Source organism: Rhea americana, unplaced genomic scaffold, assembly GCF_003343005.1.
Source record: "Rhea americana isolate MKP2758 unplaced genomic scaffold, rheAme1 scaffold_87, whole genome shotgun sequence".
In the NCBI taxonomy this organism is placed as follows: Eukaryota; Metazoa; Chordata; class Aves; order Rheiformes; family Rheidae; genus Rhea; species Rhea americana.
The window spans coordinates 772752-793192 of record NW_028187055.1 but is presented as its reverse complement, the minus strand read 5'-3'; the positions used below and the strand labels follow the sequence as shown (position 1 = coordinate 793192).

General features: G+C 34.5%; 1 protein-coding gene across 2 annotated transcripts in view; it reads left to right on the top strand.

The window, feature by feature from the left end:
- ZNF236 (zinc finger protein 236) overlaps window positions 1-20441 on the top strand; it is an 84951-nt gene that overhangs the window by 19459 nt on the left and 45051 nt on the right. For both annotated transcript variants that reach the window (XM_085323780.1, XM_085323779.1), the window contains exons 5-12: window positions 1531-1655; window positions 3855-4027; window positions 6654-6800; window positions 8811-8882; window positions 13575-13778; window positions 16245-16473; window positions 18591-18863; window positions 20030-20233. In XM_085323780.1, the coding sequence (XP_085179906.1) occupies window positions 1531-1655; window positions 3855-4027; window positions 6654-6800; window positions 8811-8882; window positions 13575-13778; window positions 16245-16473; window positions 18591-18863; window positions 20030-20233 (1427 nt within the window). The remainder of the gene's footprint in view (window positions 1-1530; window positions 1656-3854; window positions 4028-6653; window positions 6801-8810; window positions 8883-13574; window positions 13779-16244; window positions 16474-18590; window positions 18864-20029; window positions 20234-20441) is intronic.

Here is a 20441-nt window from a genome sequence, read left to right as displayed (position 1 = left end):
TATTTTATTTAACTTGTTTGTTTACAGTATATTTATTTAAAGAACATAAATCAGTAATTTAAAACACACTGATTGCTGCTCTTCATTGTAAAAGAAGCTTCAAAAAGTTATTTTAGTATTTAAAATTACAAAAAGCCTTCCTCTCTTAAGTTTTTTCAAGAAGTAGTTGTACTTTTCCCTCCCCAAAAGGTGCCTCCTGTCTCCTAAAACATTTGAATGGAAAATTGTTACAGAAATTACAATTTAAATTTAGTATCTTCCATTATGAGTGAGAAAGTTGTAACTGTATCGAAACATGATACAGTATTTTAGATATAATGCACTATTCTAATCCTGAAGGTTTATCTTCACAATTGTCTCTGAATTGGTTATGATAACATTTCCATATCAAGGTGTCACACTTACCTGTTTAAACAGGTATCATTTCTCATCAGAGAGTGCATTCTGACAGTCAGACTGGTTAGACTGGTGTAAAATTTATTCGAAATAATCAGAAGAGAGAGTGTCTTTTCCTTTAAATAGTCACTAAAGAGATGCATTCTTCCAGAGTAGAAATGTTTATCATTTGAATAAAAGTTTTAACGATTTCATGGCTTTTGCACAGACTCTGTATTTTTTAATTATTAATATTATACCATCCAGAGTATGAAGATGGTGGTTTATTTTGCGTACCTGCTCCACGTTAGTTAACTCCTGCTTCTCGGTTGCATAGAAAATAACAGATATTTATGTAATCTTTGTTAGTGTTTAATCAATACCGATGAAGTGAATTACTGTGTAGGTGTAAATATTCAGGCACTTTAGAAAATCTGCATAGTGTTATGGATACCATATTGGTTTGCCTACTACCTGTTTATCTCCTAGGTTTAGGTGTTTTTTTTTCCCCCCTTTTCCAGCATAAAACTCATTTATACTGTTTTTCCACGTTCAGCAGTGTTGTAACTAACTAGGTTTATTAGTGGAAAAATGATGAGAGTTTATATAATCAGTGATAATGGCTTTGTGAAGCATATAATTTGTATTTGAGGGTCAGTGGTAAATATTCAGTGTGCTAAATGCTAAACCTGTTAGATTGCAAAGAACGTAATTGTCTATGTCCTAATTCATGAGATACATTTTAATTAAGAAAAAAAGATCGTGCTATGTTGAAGAAAAAGAAAGCAGTTCCAAAATGCCCACCAGAATGATAATTGTGAAATCACTCTATACATATACCTGAATTTACAGTGAAAATGTCTCTAGAAAATCTGCAAGATGTATCAGATTTATTGTAGAAATAATTGTAAAATATATAGGTGGTTATTGTGTGAGTGGATTTTAAAAATATTGCTCTCTTCATTTCACTAGAAGAAAACTTACTGATACAACTGAATCTGCACATTATCACCAAATCTAACCTGTATATTAAAAATGGTGTAGTAAAATAAGTTTCTTCTAAATAATCTGTTAATATTAGGATTAAGGTAGTCATCTTTAAATTCTCTCTCTTTCTCTCTCTCTCTCTTTTTTTTTTTTTTAATTTATTGCCAGAGTGTCAAATACAAGATCTTATAACAGAAACATAGAYAGAAGTGGGTTTACGTATTCATGTCCACACTGTGGAAAGACTTTCCAAAAACCAAGCCAGTTAACTCGACATGTTAGAATACATACAGGTAAGACTGAAGAAGCAATTATTTTAGATTGCAGTTGTTTTTACAAAATTCAGTTACTTTGTGAAATGTTAAATACTTTTCTGTGTTGCAGCTTAAAACAATAGTATCAATACATTTGGCAAATTATATGCTGTTACCTATTTGCTGAAAACAAATTCCCATTGTGTAACTCTGATATGAATCATTTGAAGCTTTATAGATTTTAGTTACAAAACAGTGACACAAGAGGTCACCCTTTACCTGCTTTAATAGTTACCTCAGTGTAATATCCAAAAAATGATTAAAAGTAACTTATTTTAGAGTCTGCTCTCTGATACGTTATTTTAGATATTGTTGCTAGAATTAAAGAAATAAGATTGCAGACACTTTCCTAAAGCTGCAAAAAGTTCAAGGTGCATTTGTAATTCTGATAAAGATATTTTTGTCTATTGGAGAAATCACAGATAGAAGATACAGTCAGTATCTGCTCATGACAGTGGGCCATTTTAGTTCCAAATGATTAGGAAATAGTATTAATTTATGAAATATATTATTACTTTAAATTTATAGCTGATCGTATTATTATCCATCCAGGTGCTTGAGATTCTTTAAAATATRTAGGAAAGAAAATCTTGACTTTAAAGAATTCAGAATTGTTAAGCCTTGAATTTTACATTTCCCCACAGAACTGAGATTTAGTTTGTATAATGGAAGTTACTTAAAGGCACACTTAAGCTAAAGAAATGTTTCTGTATGCCCACCAATAGCTATTAGTAGAGGCTATGCATTTTATATATGAAATCCAGTAGAACTTCTGTCATTGTCCTGCAACAAGAACTGAATCGGTGTTAAGAATTTTAAGAACACAATAAAACCCACATCTTCAAGAAACATACTCAGCAGTAGAGAAAGTATAAATTCTGTCATAGTTGATACTATGTAAATTGTTTGCAATGTGTTTGAAAAAATAACTTTTACTTCAAATACTATGGTGTTTAATTTAGAATTTATCATTTGGAAATGTGTGTAATTACAACTATCAGTATACCTGGAAATAATATAAAAATATTAAAAATGCTTTTGTGTGCATAATGCCTAGCACATAGTAGARCTTACTGATATAGCAGATAAAACGTTCAGCAACTATAGCTTTTTTTTTGCTGTAGAAATGTTCTACTAAGGAGTTAAATTTTCTCAAGATATTGGAATTACCCTAGATAAACTGCTTCAGTAATAGAAAAAAGATTGAGTTTGCAACAGTGATTTCCAGTAGTCAGTTAAGATATAAGGTGGTAAGAAACTGAACATTTTTCTTAATGTCTGTGTGCTTAAATTCAGCTTTGTTTTATATTAATACAGTTCTTTTTTTCAGTTAAGGATTTGTGGGAAGGTTTTCAGGTTTAATCTCTTAATATACAAATAATTATGAATATGCACAACATTGGGAATACTAAAATCAGGAAATTGTGATGAAGCATTCCTGTAACAATATTGCCTAGAGTATTCTTTACTATGCAATAGTAATATGAAATATTAAAAACTTACTAAAATCTTTTAAACATATATAAAAAATTATTATTGAGCAGGATGCATTATATCTCAATAAAAACATTTTATTTTAGCTTTTTGATTGGTGATGATAGAGAAATGTGTAACTATTAATATTCATTGGGGGAGGAGACCATGGGCCATTTTTGCTGTGTTGCTGTGTTGTTGTAGTACTTGCAGTTCTTTAAATAAAAAGCTAAATTTTTGAATATTAGGTGCTTATTACTGTTACTTTGCCCTCGCTATGCTTTTTTTCCTTGCTTACATGTGGATTTATGGGTTTGGGGGAGAAGAATATATTATGTTTTCTTGATTTTCTTCTTTTCCCCTTTTCCTCAAGTGCTTTTGCATAGCAGCTTCTGAGATCTTCCAAACASCTATTGAGGAAAGCTATTTTAAACCGTTGTTTCATGCCAGTTTCATTTAATGTGCCCATTGTGGCTAATAATTACCAGCTAGATCATTTTTTTTCCCACAAAAATGCATCTTAATCATATTAGATATCAAAATCAGTGGTTGAGGTAAACACTTAACATACGTTGRTATGTTTGTTTGTGCGTAGGTATACCTATAGACAATATTTTATCTGATACAATTTTTCTTGTAGATGCGTGTAATTGCTAACAGACTTACTTAAAGCCCCTTACTTTAGGTCCTTCTTTTTTCCTTTAGGTGAAAGACCTTTTAAATGCAGCGAATGTGGAAAAGCCTTCAACCAGAAGGGGGCACTGCAGACCCATATGATCAAGCACACTGGTGAAAAACCTCACGCTTGTGCCTTTTGTCCTGCAGCCTTTTCTCAGAAAGGCAATCTTCAGTCACACATACAGAGAGTTCATTCAGAGGTAAATACAATTATTCATAAAATGATTGGTGCTAATATACTGCTTATTGGTATTTAACCTTCCCTTGTCAGTATTTAAATTGTCCTGTTTGCTATTCTGAAACTCACTGGAGCATTCCGCAGCCAATATAGATTCCCTGCTGTAGCATACATTCTAGTTTGCTAGTTTTACCTGCAAATTCAGTTTTCCTAAAGTAATCTGCATAAATAAGTAGGAAAATCTTCATTTACCATTGTCTTTTCAGTGCATTGATAGATAATAATCTGTTAGTGTTTTTAGATATAAAAATATGTTTACATCAGCCTTGGGAGAATGAGAACTAGAATCAGATGAAGGTATAACAGCAGGTTCTCCAAAAGCTGCAAAGAATAAAATGGTAAGAAATTTCAAACCAAGTAGTCCACTAATTTATGTGAACATTGTTTCAATTTGACTTTGCAAAGCCTTTTCAGAGGCTTTTCGGTTACAGGTGGAGAAAATTACAGTGGAAGATAAAACCAAAAACAGTAGTTTTTCAGATCTCTTTATTCTGACCCAGATTGTTTGACAAATGATTTTTAAGATAGAAAAAATACTACTATGAATGCAATCTTCTGACCAGAACTGGCGATGGAACTTTGTTCAGTGATTCCTCACTGCCTTCGACAATGTGTGGTTGAGCATACCCGTAAAGAGAAACCTAGTTCTGATTTGAAAGGAAGGAAATGGGTAGAGGCAGCTCCCCCTACCCATCTGTATGCAGAATATCATTTCTCTGATCTCACTCTTTGTTAATGCTGTCTGAGGTAGACTTTTTCAATTGCCAGTGTTGTGTTACAGTGATAGATTTTACTTAGTTTTTTTTCTAAGGCTCCCTCAGGGTGTTAGAGTTTCTGCTTTTTAAGTTACAGTCCCTACAGATTATGTCTTAGTGTTTTGTATTTCACTTAATTGTGTTAAATTGTATGTTTATATTTCTTATGACTTAGTGTGACTAATCTTTCTAATTATCCACAGTTTCCTATATAGGATAGCTTTTTGCAACGTGAAATTATTTCTGCTGTATTTTTTCGTAATTTACACTGCTATTTTTTTCAATGTTACAGGGATATTTGGGATCTAACCAAAAATATTTTGCACTTTCTTTCTCCATTATTTTTAAGTGCTGTCTCTTCATTGCATCATACTGTATTTCTTGGTCCTGAGCCTGTATTTTAGTTACTACTTTGACTTTTACTAATTTTTCTTTTTTGCTGTTACTGAGTTTCCTTCAAGACCACATGCAGTCACAGAAACCCACAACAGTTGATAGCTGAAACAGGTTGATTCTCACTTAATCTTTCACTGTTCAATCTGTTTTGTATTTTAGGAGTTGATACCTCTTTCTGAAATGTCTTCTTACCAGTTTAGACTCGTTCTCAGGGAATACAGTATTCCATATCATATTGACAGCAGTGCAGTATGTGCTCTTTTGAAGACTTTAAGCACTCTGTTTCCTCTTCTCTCACTGTAACTTTCCTGAAATATGCCATCAGAATTTTTTTCAAAACAACTTCATGATTCTTTTCTTATCCTTGATAAACCTCCAGTGTTTTTTGCTTCAAAAACAGTAAACTCCTCCTTCCTTTTCCTTTTAACTCTTTTTCCCATGGAATGTATACTAATCGTGTCATCAAAAATAATCTACTTGGCAAACTGCATAACCTGCAGCGTGTTGTGTGTACAGTAACCCCTGGAACTGGTCCTGCTGGTCCTCATGCGTGCTTTACAAATTGGACTACCAAGACATGCTATGCTAGAGTTGTCCCCCATATATGGAAAGTGCTGCAGCATGTCTTACAGTTATGTGATAATCTGAGAAGGAGGGGGAAAGGAGTATGATTTGGAAATTGGAAATTTAGTTGTCTTGTCTTATGTCAATTACCTAATGTGTCCCCTCCACTTCTTGCTGTGGAAGTCCCAAACAAGCTGCTGCTGCTCACTCTCCGATCCTGTCTGTACTTTCTCAGTTCAAACTATGTTATTAAACTTCCCTGCCCTTCATCTGTGTGGTTTTTTTCTTTTTTCTTTTAATTCTTTCAGGCAGTACCTATGGTCTTTAACTTAGTTCGTCTCACCTTCATTTTATTTTGTGATCTAAAAACAGATTTTTTTTTTCTTGGAAACTTATAAAAGAGACTTTACAGAAGTAAACATAAAAACAAAATTTGAAGATAATTTATCTGCTTTTTTCCCATATCTTCAGATTTTTGTTTGTGTCAAATATGTATGTTATTGCATCTTCAGGCAAGTCTTAATTGGTAAAGTTGCTTTTTAAGTTTTGTTTCTAAGTGTGTAATTCTAGAAAGTTGTAAGGAGGGAAAAGTTTGAGACCTCATTTGCCAAGTGACATTTATTTTGCTCTGTGATGCTTCCTAAAATTGAGAGGCAGTAATAGGAGGTGACATCTATGTGTCATGCACATAGATGACAGTTTGCTTGATATTAATGAGGTATCAGACCAGTCCTATAACTGGACATCAGCATCTTGGGGAAATTAAACATCTTAACTTTCTTTCATGTGCTAGAATGTATTTCTTACGTTGATAAGAAAGATGACATTAGGTATACTCAGGAAAAATAAAACTTTTTTTTTTCCTTCTTGAAGGTTAAGAATGGCCCTACATATAACTGTACAGAATGTAGCTGTGTCTTTAAAAGCTTGGGTAGCTTAAATACACATATCAGCAAGATGCATATGGGTGGTCCCCAAAATTCTGCAAGCTCTTCAACAGATGTATCTCATGGTACAGCGGTAAGCCTTACTTGCTATATTATGTAATTACTTTTAAGAATTTAATTATTTTATGTTTTAATTCTTGTAATTCTTCAGCTAAATGAGAGCTAAAAAAGCTGTAGCTGTCTTACAAATATCTTTTTGAAGTTTCGTGTCATTTTTTTTGAATCAATTTACCTAGTTAAATACTGGCAGAGCATATGCAAAAAAAGGATTTACAGTTTGAGGTTCAAGATGAAGATTTAGATGAAAATTCAACAATTTTATTCTGCAACTAAGTAAAATATAACTTTGTTACTTACAGATGCTGGTCATGGGGGGAAAGATTCCTGTCTAAATAACATGAAAATAATTGGGAAGCTTCACTGGAACAATGGACTCTAGACTATTCAAACTATGTATTAGTTTTAACTCATTTGCAAAAGTTAATTATTGATAAAATCTTAGTCCATGTGAACACAAACTGTATGCTTATTCTCAGTATTTTTGATAACTTGTTTTAAATGCTACCATCTTATTTGACAGATCTTAAAGGAAAAATTCTTAGCTTTATTAGAATCAACAAATTTTTTACTTTACCAAAGTATAAGAAAAAGTTAAAATGCAGAAAAAGTCAGCTTTCGTAAGCCTATTTTATTTTTTGAGCCAATACATGTTTAATATTATTTAATATGCTCTTTAAAGAGGCCTTCTACCTTTTCTATCCCTTTTTCCACTCTCTTCCTCGTCGTCTCCAACTTTTAAACTTTTAAGTTCAACATATGACATGTAAGTTCAATCTTTGAAGAGGAGAGTTAAATTTGTAAAAGAAAAAAAAAATTGAAAAGTTACATTTCAAGAGTTCTGACAATGTTGAACATGGTGGAATACTTTAGGTCTCCACTTCATTATGCAGTGGTGTCTTGTTTAAAATAAATGTCTGATTAGTGTTGTTTAGAGAATTCTTTTTTCCTAAATTTCATAACCTTTTTTATATGCTAGATGCTACTTGTCTGCTCAGATTATTAAAAAAAAAAAAAAAATAATTGTCCTCTTTGCTTACGAATGCATATAATCTCTATGTCATTTTGTGTAAGACATTTACAAGTGGAATCCTAAAAGCCAGATGGAAGTGGAAGCTGTCATACTACATAATGTTTGCTGGCCAGCTGTGTTTTTTCTTGTTTTACTTTGTTTTTTTTTTGTTTTTTTTTTGTGTTTTAGTAACTGAGTTGCACATTGCTATCACAGAAGTATATTGCCATTATTTTTGCCTCGTGCATATTTATCAGCTTGCATGAAGAGGTGGGAAAATATAGACTACTTCTCTACAGTAGTATGAGCAAAACATGGATTTTTTTTTAAGAAGGATGCCAATTTAACAAGGAGGAACGAAGATGACTGACATGTTAATGACATGTTAAAACAATATTACTCTTTCTGTATTTAATTTGTATCTGCAACTGCAGAGATTTAATGATTGATTAAATTTATTGCTATAGAGAGATGGTACATTCTTAAATTAGCACTAGTATTCTTAGGTTAGAACCAACTTCTTCATTCTGGTCACAGCTTGCCTGGCTTCTTTAACATCAATCTCCAATATAATATTTCCACCTTACTGAAGTTTCTGATTAGTCACTGACATCCCTTAGTATGGAGAGGGGGATGAACAATTTCTTTTGTCTTAATGATATGTGTTCCAAAAGTTGAAGTCTTTTGAAATGCTGTGCTACTGAAGAATGCATTCTTGTCTGGTACAATGAATATATCTTGTAAAATATTTTTACTGTTAAAACTGTTAATTTTCTTGTCAGTGCTTATAGCTTAGATATCAATTTCTGTAATTTGCATTTATTTAACATACATAGACTATGAAACAGCACTGATGAGCCTGTGTAAATTTGTATCTGTCCCATAAAATCTCCTTTTTTCTATCCCTTGCTCTCATACGAGAGCAAAATGAACAGATTTTGCTTTTATGATTAATATTAAATGTGTCTCTTTCTGTACAATGGCTTAAAATCTTTTTTTCCTATGTCTGTACAGGACTCTGTCACCCAGCCTCTGACAACATCTCCTGCTAATCTTTTGCAACCTGTTGATAGCAAATGGAAGAATGTAAGTATAGAGCTTTCTCTTTATTTTTGTATCGAGACTAAAAGAGGGGGAAACTTTTCAGAATTTTGTAAACATTTCTTTATGCGGTGAAAGAAGGTATGCTATTGTCTTCTGTGGTAAGTTGATCAGCTAACATGTGAAAGCAAATCTTTTGAGGGATCAAAGGTGTGTTGTATGGATCATTCATTGTATGTTCATGATTTTTACTCATAATTCTGTTCACTGTATATTCCAAACGGAGGCAAATGTTCTACTATATGCAAAGCCCAGAGGAGAGTAGAGTCTTGTAAGTACTGGACTATCCTGAACATTTGACATGACTTTACAGGAATGCTGTGGTTTGGGTAGAGAAGAAAGGCACTTAATTTGTGCTCGTTCAGCTGGTTGGACTTCAGATAAGCTCAATGGAATCCTGTCTGTCAGAAGGAGCTGGCGGAGCTGTGGGAGGAGGACGCAGAGGCTGGCTTTCCAGAATGCCTTGCCTAGCACTCGTAGAGASAGGCAGATCTTGAGGTGTTGGTTGCAGGAATAGTGGTAGCATGTTCTGTTGTAGCAGTTGTTTGTTTGCCTGTGGGTTGCAGCACCGTATCCTAGTGGCAGATCAGCATGACTTACATTCCCCTCTTCCCTTCCTTCAGCCACTTTTTCACTGCTCGCTTACTGGAGTTCGCAGAACCAAGGACTAGGAAATGTGCAAGTGTTTTTTAAAGTCACCATAACCAGTCTGTCCACTTTTTCTCCTTTACTGTGAAATGAGTGTTTCTGGACCAACTAACTTAAACTGAACAAAACTGATGTAAACTAATTGCTTTTATATGTGGTATCAAATAGTTATGCAAAATGTTCCATATAAAGATTTAAAAATATTAAACACAGCTGCTCTTTAAAAGCAGTTTAATTTTAAGTAAACTTTCTTTTTTCAACCAGTTGACATTATTTTCCTTGTCTGGAAATTCAGAGTGGTATCAGAGGTGATGCTGGAGGGAAAGTGGACCGTAGATCTGCAAAGAAGATACTYATTAATTTAAAATACCTTTTATTATAATTAAAATTGTAATGATTTGGGAATTTAATCCAATAGATTTACAATCTGCATATAGTTATGTTAGACTGATGTTCTAAAAGGGGAAAAAAGCTTGTCCAGACTATGAATGTTGTTGTCTATATTGATCTCTTTAAAACAAATTTTAAAGAACAGTGTGATATTGAAGTGCAARTCTTGCACAGGTTCTTCCATGTTTCTCCTGTTCCCTGGCTCTGCCCCAATTAACTGATTTTTGTTTTGCATAGGCCTTATGGAGAGGGTGGACTATATGCAAAAGTGTTCAAAGCAATCTCCAAAGTGCTTTGGAGACCTACTACTTTTCTTGGATTATGAATGAAGAGGAAATTGTTGTCCTTTTCCATTGAATCTAAATATTGGAGTTAGGCTTTTCCAGCAGAGGTTTCGTGTTGTGTGGTTCCTTTTACTTGATGCAGAGTGCTAGGCTCTTTCCCAGTAATGGATGCCTGTCAGTAGCAATGGAACCAATTTCCCACCTCCTCCCTGWATTGCTTATTACTCTTGCTTAGAAGGTGGGAGATGGTGTCCAATTCCTTCCTTAGCCTTCAAGTCTTCAAACCTGTATCTTCTCCAGAGAATGCCTTAGATACTGGGCTGCCAAGCAGTTTGAAGAGTGAACGTGTACTGCAGAGTCAGCTTCAGCTGATGTGTAGTGGGTCTAGGAAACCAAGCAAGAGGACTTCCTTAGTCTAGTAGTTAGAGATGGACCTGAATTCTCATTCCCCTTGCCAGGGTACCTTCTGTTTTGAAACTAGCTARTGTAAAGCATATGGCAATGTTGTGGAAGAAGAATGTGTGGCACCACCCCAAGGTCAATACTGACAAACCTCAATGCCAAAGTGAATCAGTAGCAATTTTTTTYCATGTTTTCAGATATTCCTCCTTTACTATAGTATCTGTTTGTTCTCTGTGCGTTCAAAAGCACAGCTTGCTTTTTTCTGTGCAGTTGCTGTTGATTGGTTGACCTAAAGTAGTGTTCTGTGTTTTCCATGGATCTGTACTATATATTATGGCTTTAACAAAAAGTATGGGTATTTTTCTCTTACTCAATGTTATCTTTTTTTGGAAGTAGAGCTAGTTACATTTGCCAGACCCTTATCTTTTTTTTCTTCTTCTTGTAATAGAGATGATTAAAAGCAAKAATATGTTTTGTATTTTCAAGTGGAACGACCTATCTGTATTTCTTGGTGAGCTAGGTGCAAATAAGCAATATATGTTTTGGTATGGCCAGGAACAAAATCATGTATCAAAGAATGGAAGTAGACCATTTTTGAAAGTTAGAGACTGACAAAGATTTTACTTTAAAAATAGGAATTAAAAAGGTTGTAGTGGATAAATCAGTGGAAGTGCAGCTTTCCCTGGCTGGAAAGATTAATGTGGTCTTTCTATATGGAGAAGAAGCCTTGCACAGAAGTAAAAAGCTTATACACTCTATATTTCATTCTAGCTTTTATTATTTGTCTGTTTATGGTGTCTGCTATTCATGAATGTATTCAAAGATTTAAGAGGATTCAGAGTGATAGCATTTTTAAAGTATTAGAGGATATGGTTTATTATTGAAGAGATTCAAGAAGCTTCATCTATTTTGCTTATCAGATAAAATACTTAAAGATGACTTCATCTTCTGTTTTCAGGAAAAGGAAAAAAATCCATGATGTCTTTAATACAGAGGAGAAAAAAGTTTTAAGGGTTGAAGCTAGACAAATTCACACTTTGAAATAAAGTATATATTTTTAGTGTGAGTAAACAATTTGTGAACAATTTGTCAAAGTTTGCTAGCAATAGAAAAATTTACTACACCTAATTATTAGGTTAAAAGTACTGTAAGTTATGTACAGTTACTTTATTTAAAGGTATAAATGACTCGAGGTAGTCATGTGGTGTACATTATGCTGGAGATCAGACTAAGTCCACTATTCTGATGGAAAAATGTGTAATTACGGAGAATAAAATACTTTTGTTGAACCAACTATGTGTACACAAATATATGTGTTATTTGTCAAAAAATTACCTCTGAGAGAGTATGTATAAACTTGTATAAAATACATGAGCACATGCRTTAAATACRTGTAGTATTGAAGGTTCTTGTCAAATAATGTTGAGCAGTTCCTTCATTAAAAATTTGTTTTTCTCTTGCTAAAGCCAGGGAGAATTTTGTAGACCAAAAGGTCTACATTTACTCTAGGCTTCTCGTTCTATTGAAGAGCTTTCTGTGTTCTGCTTTAAGAGAGAAAAAAAAAGAGCTTTTGTACTCTTCTGCAAAATATCTTACTTCAATTTCTGTCTATATGTGTTTTCACTGCAGTGGTTTATTTTATTTTGTCAAATAACATGCTGAAATGTTTACAGAACTTGCCAAATTTGAGTCTGAAGAGATGGAATCTCTTTGGTCAAACAGTGAGGTAAAAAACAGACGAGCTAATACTAAAAACAGTAAAATGGCAAGTGTTACTCTTTTTGCATGCAAGTGCAAATGAGTTAAGGATTTGTTATACATTGTTTTATATTGTCTCATACATTTTGGAATGTGAAGGTGATGTCATTTTAACTGTCAAGCCACAATGTTTTGGAATAAAGAAAATCTCAGGGGAGTTCTCAGAATGAAAGGAATAGCKCACACGAAAAGTATGAGATTATTCTTTGTTAAAAACTGATGTGAAAAAGGTAACATGTTATATATGTACGTGCCTTGAAGAGATTGGTTTGGGAAACAGAAGTGAATAGAAGAYGCAACTATATTATGGAGCAGTATTCTAATAAACAGTACTACAGTGGCAGCCATTGTATAAATAGTTAYCATTTTTGCAATAAAATAATTAAAAACAAAGTTGTTTCAGCTATGGTATACTTGTATATTTTTTATAAGGAAGAGAATTTTGTGAGGGCAAGAGAACATAYTTGTGATTCTGCAGAGAAATACAGAGGCTTATAGCAGTGGATTTTTTTTGTCTTCATCTGAATACTCATCAGTATTCAACAATATTTAGATAGCTTGTGATACAGTTATCAAATCAGAAGAAGAAAAAGATTCAAAGTTTTTTTAAAGTATTGCTTAAGTGTTACTTAAGTATTTTTGACAAAGACGCATGTGTAATTGTGTTTATGTATACAAAAACATTCATTTAAAGCTAAGAGATTTGAGAAAAGGAGAAATTGCAAGCAAAGAAGTTGTTTGTTTGATCTGATGAGTATTGATGCAGCAACACTAAATTCACACAAAAAATGTCAGCTAATAAAAGGTGTTTTTAATAGAAGACCTTGACTAAGTGAAATTCAAATTTTTAAAAAAGACCACCTCAGTACCCTTTCTCTGTTTTGGAATTACTTTATGCGGCCTCTATTTGGAGAATTCATTAATTAATCCTTGTTTTTTGAACTAATGGAAGGTTCAGTGGTTATGATAAACTTAAGTCAAGCTTACAGTTACACAGTTTGGGAAGAACTCCAGGAAATGGATATATAGAATTAGCTCTTTAGTAGAATGAGCAGACCTTGAAAGGCTATGTAATAGTCATGTCTGGATGTCCTTGTAGTGGACAAATAACAGATATTTTAGATAATGAAGCCTAACAGGTAGGTTCATAAATACTTTTCAYCTTCCTTTACAAGTGTACTGCTGTATGTTTCAGGCAACACATTTTCGATCTCCACTTCTTCAACAGACAGAAAACCAGGTGTCTTCAGCTACCACTCATCAGGGACAGCAGGCTGTAACTGATGTGATCCAGCAGCTCCTTGAGTTATCAGAACCAGGTCCAGTAGAAAATAACCAGCCTCAGCAACCTGGTCAGCAGCTCAACATTGCAGTGGGAATTAATAGAGACATTTTGCAGGTAGGAGCTATGYATGACAGCAGTTTTATATTTCAGTAGTTTCTTTCTCATTGTTTTTATTCTAGTGAAGTTTGTTCTCAGTATTTTTAATGATAACATTCCTTCTGTGTTTCTAAATGATCTATTATTGGTCAAGAAAAAGTTGTGAAGATATACTAAACAGCTACAGAACACACCAAGTATTTTTTTGATGTAACAAAAGCAAGGTTATAAATACTGATAAGGTGATACAGAAGAATACTATAAATGTTCAGACCTGTACAYGAACATTTTATTGATTACTTTTTCTGTTGCCTTAGAAGCATCTTACAACACATTCTTTAGTTATGCCAATCTTCAAGCATAACTGTAAGTAAGAAAAAAACACATTTTTATCTAGTTAAAAAATGAGTGTGTCTTGGCCCTTATACTGTCCTAATTGATATGAAATACTTGAATCTTGGCTATATATGCAAAGTTTCCATACTGGGTCAGACCTATATTTGTTAATCCAGTGTTCTGTCCTTGGTATTGGCAATAGGAGATGCTGTGTGTGGAAGAGATGCAGAACAGTAGTTCAGTTGTCCATACTTGTTCTACAGCCTGCACTGCTTAAAAGCATAAACAGGATGGAACAAAACAKAGACTGTTCATCCTCACTACTGATGGTAGCCTGCTAACCTTCAAGCTATTTATTCATCTCTAGTCTTTTAAGCACTATTTGAGGTTTTTTTGTTTGTTTGGAAAACCTGAATGTTACATGTCACTGTATGCAGATTTGCTCTGTTGCCTCTACTGAGCTCTATGATATCTGGATAGTTACATGTAGTTCCAGTAAATTATAATAGGAAATTTAACTTGATAGCTATTTTAAAAAAAAATCAGTCTTTGAGATTCATTTTTCAAACTATTGGAYAACCATTTAATCACTAAGCATATTGACATACAAAATAAAATCTAGTTTTCTTTGAAGTGATCAAATATCTACATTCATGCTGAAATGTGAGTTTGAGGTAAATGATTGGAAGCCTTTTCAGACACAGTAGCATCCTTAGTGGTACCCATACTCCAGTCACTTCAACGTGATAAAAAAAGTGAGACATTGCACTTGTGTCAGTCAAATGGTTATCTGTAATTTATTAACAATTGTTAACAGAGGCTTCTGAGCTTTTCCAAGCTTTTCTTTGATTTAATGTTCTTTCTTTTATACCTGTATGGCTTCTCATCAAGCTAAGGCTTCAAATTTTTGCCCTTTTATGGGGAGCTACTCTTTTGTTTAAGGGCATATTGGATATCTTTTATATTCCTGGCAAGTGCTTGATTCTGTAGAGAACATTAGCACTTTTTTGAAAGGTAGTTGTTGGAACTTGCATTAGCACAGGAAATCCAACTTGAAATCTCATATACAATGTAACTGTCAAAAGTTGCATAAGAAATTATTTGAAAATGATAAGAAACCCAACTGAATTTCTGGTATTTGATAGAGTTTACTTASTTACATTTCACAGAATCACWGAATGGTTGAGGGTTGGAAGGGACCGCTGGAGATCATCTAGTCCAACCCCCCTGCTTGAGCAGGGTTACCTAGAGCATGTTAGACAGGATTGCATCTAGGCAGATGTTGAATATCTCCAGAGAAGGAGACTCCACAACCTCTCCGGGCAACCTGGTCCAGTGCTCTCACAGGGAAGAAATTCCCCCTCACAGTCAGGCGGAACTTCCTGTGTGTGTTTGTGCCTGTTGCCTCTTCTCATGTTGCATCGCACTACTAAAAAGAGTTCGGCCCCATCCCCTTGACACYCCTCTCCCCTTTGGGTATTTGCATATGTTGATAAGATTCCCTCTCAGTCTTCTCTTCTCCAGGCCAAACAGGCCCAGCTCTCACAGCCTTTTCTTGTAAGAGGCTCCAGTCCCCTAATCATCTTCATAGCCCCATTTCCCTCCTGTAGCTCCATCTCTGTCTTGTCCTGAGGAGCCTTGAGTACTGGACACAGTACTTGAGATGTGGCCTCASCAGGGCTGAGTAGAGGGGCAGGATCACCTCCCTTGACCTGCTGGCAACACTCTTCYTAATGCACCCCAGGAKACYRTTGGCCTTCYTGGCCACAAGAGCACATTGCTGGCTCATRGTCAACTTTTTGTCTACCAGGACTCCCAAGTGTTACTGGTGTTATTCCTCCCTAAGTGCAGGACCCTGCACTTGCCCKTGTTGAACCTTATGAAATTTCTCTCTGCCCAACTCTCCAGCATGTCCAGGTCTCCCTGAATGGCAGCACAGCCCTCAGGTGTATCAGCCACTCCTCCCAGCTTGGTATCATCAGCAAACTTGCTGAGGAGGCACTCTGTCCCTTTGTTCAGGTCATTGATGAAAAAGTTGAACAAGACTGGACTGGATTTGTATTGTGTCTTCTAATACTTATATAAACAAAGTTGTAATAATTGTGGAGTGTTTTTTTTTCCTAATATAAATATTTTATTCTTTTTTAGCAAGCYTTAGAGAACAGTGGATTGTCTTCAATTCCTGTCTCTGCGCATTCTTCTGACTGCAGCCAGRCTAAGACACCTGTGGTCCAGGATCAAAATCCAGATGTCCAGCCTCTCTCAAATCATCAGGCTGACTCTAATAATGCAGAACAAGATAAGGAGCAAGAGAGTACAGATAAACTGGAAAAGAAGGAAAAAAAGGTTATTAAGAAAAAGTCACCGTTTTTACCTGGTAATGTTGCTACTGTTTGCTACTTTTTTGGCTCTAAGGACTGTAGTGTTTTGTGGTGTGTTAGTGGCTTTATAATGAGATTTCAGAAAACATATAGTGTGTATCWGATATAAAATTCCAGAGGCGCTAAGTCAATACTTTGTCTGCTCTTATCTAAAATACATGATGTTTATGAATTATGATCAATATCATTTATAWCTTCCATTATACTAACTAAAAAAGTGCTAGAATATTATGAAGTAATGTGGCACTTAAATATTCTGGATCAGTGGAGTTTTGACGAAAGGAGAAAAAAAGAAGACTATAAACTTCTGAGTCCCTTTCTTTTTCCATCAGCCTTCTCTGAGCAGGGTTGGGATTTCATAGTTTGCCCCAGAGCAGAGAGGTCTTGCAAGCTGTATGCTTTATCTTTGGAGTTGAGGCCACAAAGAGGCAAAAGTACAGTGCTGCTTCTTCATACCAATCTTTACTGATCAAGGCCACATAAAGAAGGACGCAAGAGTGGCATAGTGGATAATGTTTTTGATTTTACCTGTGTTTAGAATTGCAGTAGTGATGTGATAGTGTCATCTTAAATATTTGTTAGTATTTTATCTCCGTACTGTATGGTGTCTATACAAGTTTGAATTTTGTCTCTGTATGCTTTGGTGCAACTTTGGTTCAAAGTTGCTAGAAGTCTTTGTTCCAAGTGTGGCCATTGTAGTTTAATGACTGACCAAGTGGAGACAAATCTATAATGAACAGTCATTGAATTTATAGGTAATAACTTCAGAGGTACATTCATGTTGCTTTTTTCTTTGCTAGGGAATCAGAGWTTGATCCAAAGTAGAAAACTCATGTTGTCTAGTATGACAGTGCTAAAAATCAACATTAATTTTTTCCTCTGGTAGCAATAAAACTGTGTGCATATATAGTAACAACTTGCTCTAATTGTACTGCAAATAAAATACAAAGTCATTAATATCCGGTCAAACAAGGTGACCATTATTTTCTTGTGAAATAACTTAACCTCTGTATATAGACTTAGTTTATCAAAAGAACAACTGTGTGAACTGATTTTAATTTAATGAGCTTATCTGATATCAAATAACATAAATTAATAGAAACCTTAATATGATTTGGAAGCTTCTTTTTCAGTTTTGTTGAACAGAGGTATACTGTTGCTTTAAGRCAGCGCTTAGGGTTTTTGGATCATACAATTTTATGTGAAGAAGTATCTGTAAATTGTAAGTCTTTCAGAAGGACTTTCTGTAGAATTTTTGCTATGTTTTAAATATTGAACAAACTTATATTAGAATTTACTATAATTATCTGTGTTCTCTAAAATAGCATAGGCCATACCTGGCTAAAGTGAAAGTCCTGCTTATCTGTCGAACTTCTGTCTTTCAAATCTTCAGTCCAAATTCAACTCGTACCATTTGTAAATAGGAGCTGTAATTCTCCATTAAAGTATTCAGTTCTTCTGCAGYAGCTGTGCTTGTGGCTTATACCATGAATTGAATTAGTAATAGAGATAAAAGCAGAATACAACTTCAAGGCCGACAGGGTCCTTAGATGGAGAACTGTGAGGGATTCATATCCTTACTGAATTTGGAGACGAGAGGGCCATGTAAAGTATCCCAACCAGTGAGTTAATGTAAGTGTTTAGTATTTAAAGTAGTCTGTGGTTATGATTGAGGAGTTGTATTCACTGTTCGGTAATTTTGTGTTAGATGTGGTATTTGTAAGTTACCTTATCTATTATATTGCATTACATACACATTCTGTTTTTSTAAGTGGCATGCAAATTTCATTCTTTGCTTTCTGTTCTTTGATATTGGCCATTTCTTAGCCTGTTTCCCATTCTTTTTTTCTCTTTCTCCTTTTTAATAGCATAAATATATATGAATTTCAACAAGATTCTTTTGGATTTTGTTTTTATCTCACTCGTCAATATATTCGTGAAGTAGACTCTATATGATAGAGAAGTTAATTGTCTACAAAGAATCTTGAGTGGCATTTGCAGAATGTTTTTGTGTTCCTTTTTGTTACTTCCATATAATAGTGTTAGTGTTGTGGCTTTTTAAAAACTTTTAAAACATTTCCAGCACACTCATTTTTAATGTCTCTTATTTCAGGTTCTATACGTGAAGAAAATGGAATAAGATGGCATGTTTGTCCTTACTGCTCTAAAGAATTTAAAAAACCAAGTGATCTAGTGCGCCACATTCGCATTCATACGCATGAGAAGCCGTTCAAGTGTCCCCAGTGTTTCCGCGCCTTTGCGGTCAAGAGTACACTCACAGCACACATAAAAACACATACTGGGATTAAAGCTTTCAAGTGCCAATTTTGTATGAAATGCTTTTCCACCTCAGGGAGTTTAAAAGTTCACATTCGTCTACATACAGGTAAGGCCTCAAAATTGCTTTTGTGGTATTTATGATTTGGGTGAGATCTCGATGAAAAAAGGGCARCATGAAGCACTTGAATCATAAAGGTGTCTGTCACACGATTGATCCTTTTATCATTAATTTTACCTGTTTCACTTCCATGATTGATCTTTTATTCACATTTTCTGTGTCAATATGGTGACAATGCTCAGGATTTCTCTGTGTAGATACTATAATTTGTATACTAATGTTTACTCTCTCTTGTTAAAAGTCCATAATTTTTCTGTGCCTGCTTTCATGACACCAACTGGTTTGATGGTTTTGTACTTGCACSATATAGAATAGCTACATATTTGCACCTGAGGATGTCCTAAATATCCTATGGTAGATTCTCCTTTAAGAAGAGCTGCCTGTTGGTGTCTTTGTTAGGCATTACCTTGGCAAATGTCTTCATTTRTAAGTTTTCACAATTGACATTCAATAATCCAGCGTTACTGGTGTYTGTTATCTTTTAGAGCCAACTGCCCTTAATCTATGAAATAGCGATGTTAGACCTGCTTACAGATGTTTTGTTTGTTTGTTTGTTTGTTTTTGAAAAGAGGGGATTTTCAGAACCGAATGCCCTCTTCAAAGTGCTGCCAGCCTTTGGACTGCTAAAGTTTTTCTTTCTTAATTCCTGATGATTTGTTTTTTTGGCTGCTACCAAGCACTGAACTGATTTTCTTTTCTTCTTCGTAGACTTGTCTAAAATTTCTATAAACTTTGTCACATCACTGTTCATCCATTTTATCCTAGTATTGTCTCTTTTGTCTGCTGATTCATTTTTCTTACAGTTCTTAACAATTTGCTTTGCATGGAGAATTGACTGGTTATCTTCAATTCTTTTGATGGATCCGCTTTAAAAATTGCTATCACATTTGTATCATCCATTTTCCTGTTACCAAGCTTACTTAAAGTGATGTGTTACAATAATAGTTCAAGGTTCAGCCATTTCACGTTTACATCAGAGTGGATTTTACTGATCTGCTCTTCCAAAAGTATATTTAGCTATAACACCCTGACGGGAAAAAAAAGGGAGAAACTAGAGAAAACAAAACTCCCATCTGGATACTGGTATTCCAAGTCTACATTTCTAAGGAGATGAAAATAAAATTATGATCTAATATTTTTTAAATTTCTTGCAGGTGTTAGACCTTTCGCTTGTCCTCACTGTGATAAAAAGTTTAGAACATCAGGCCACAGGAAAACTCATATTGCATCGCATTTTAAGCATACTGAACTAAGAAAGTTGCGGCATCAACGTAAACCTGCAAAAGTTCGAGTAGGAAAGACCAGTGTTCCAGTACCAGACATTCCTTTGCAAGAACCCATCCTCATCACTGATTTAGGTAATGAGTGAGTAAATAAGTACTTATTTGTAAACTTCAAATTTGAGTTCTAGTGGAAAATAGAGGTCGCAGTTCAATCAATCAAAGACAGAGTTCACTCAGGAAGATGCACTCTGAAATAAGTCAGTAGAAATAAACAGACTTCAGAAAGATCTGTATTCCATAGTTTGCTTGCACTAAACCTGCTCTGTCCCTTTTGAATTAATAA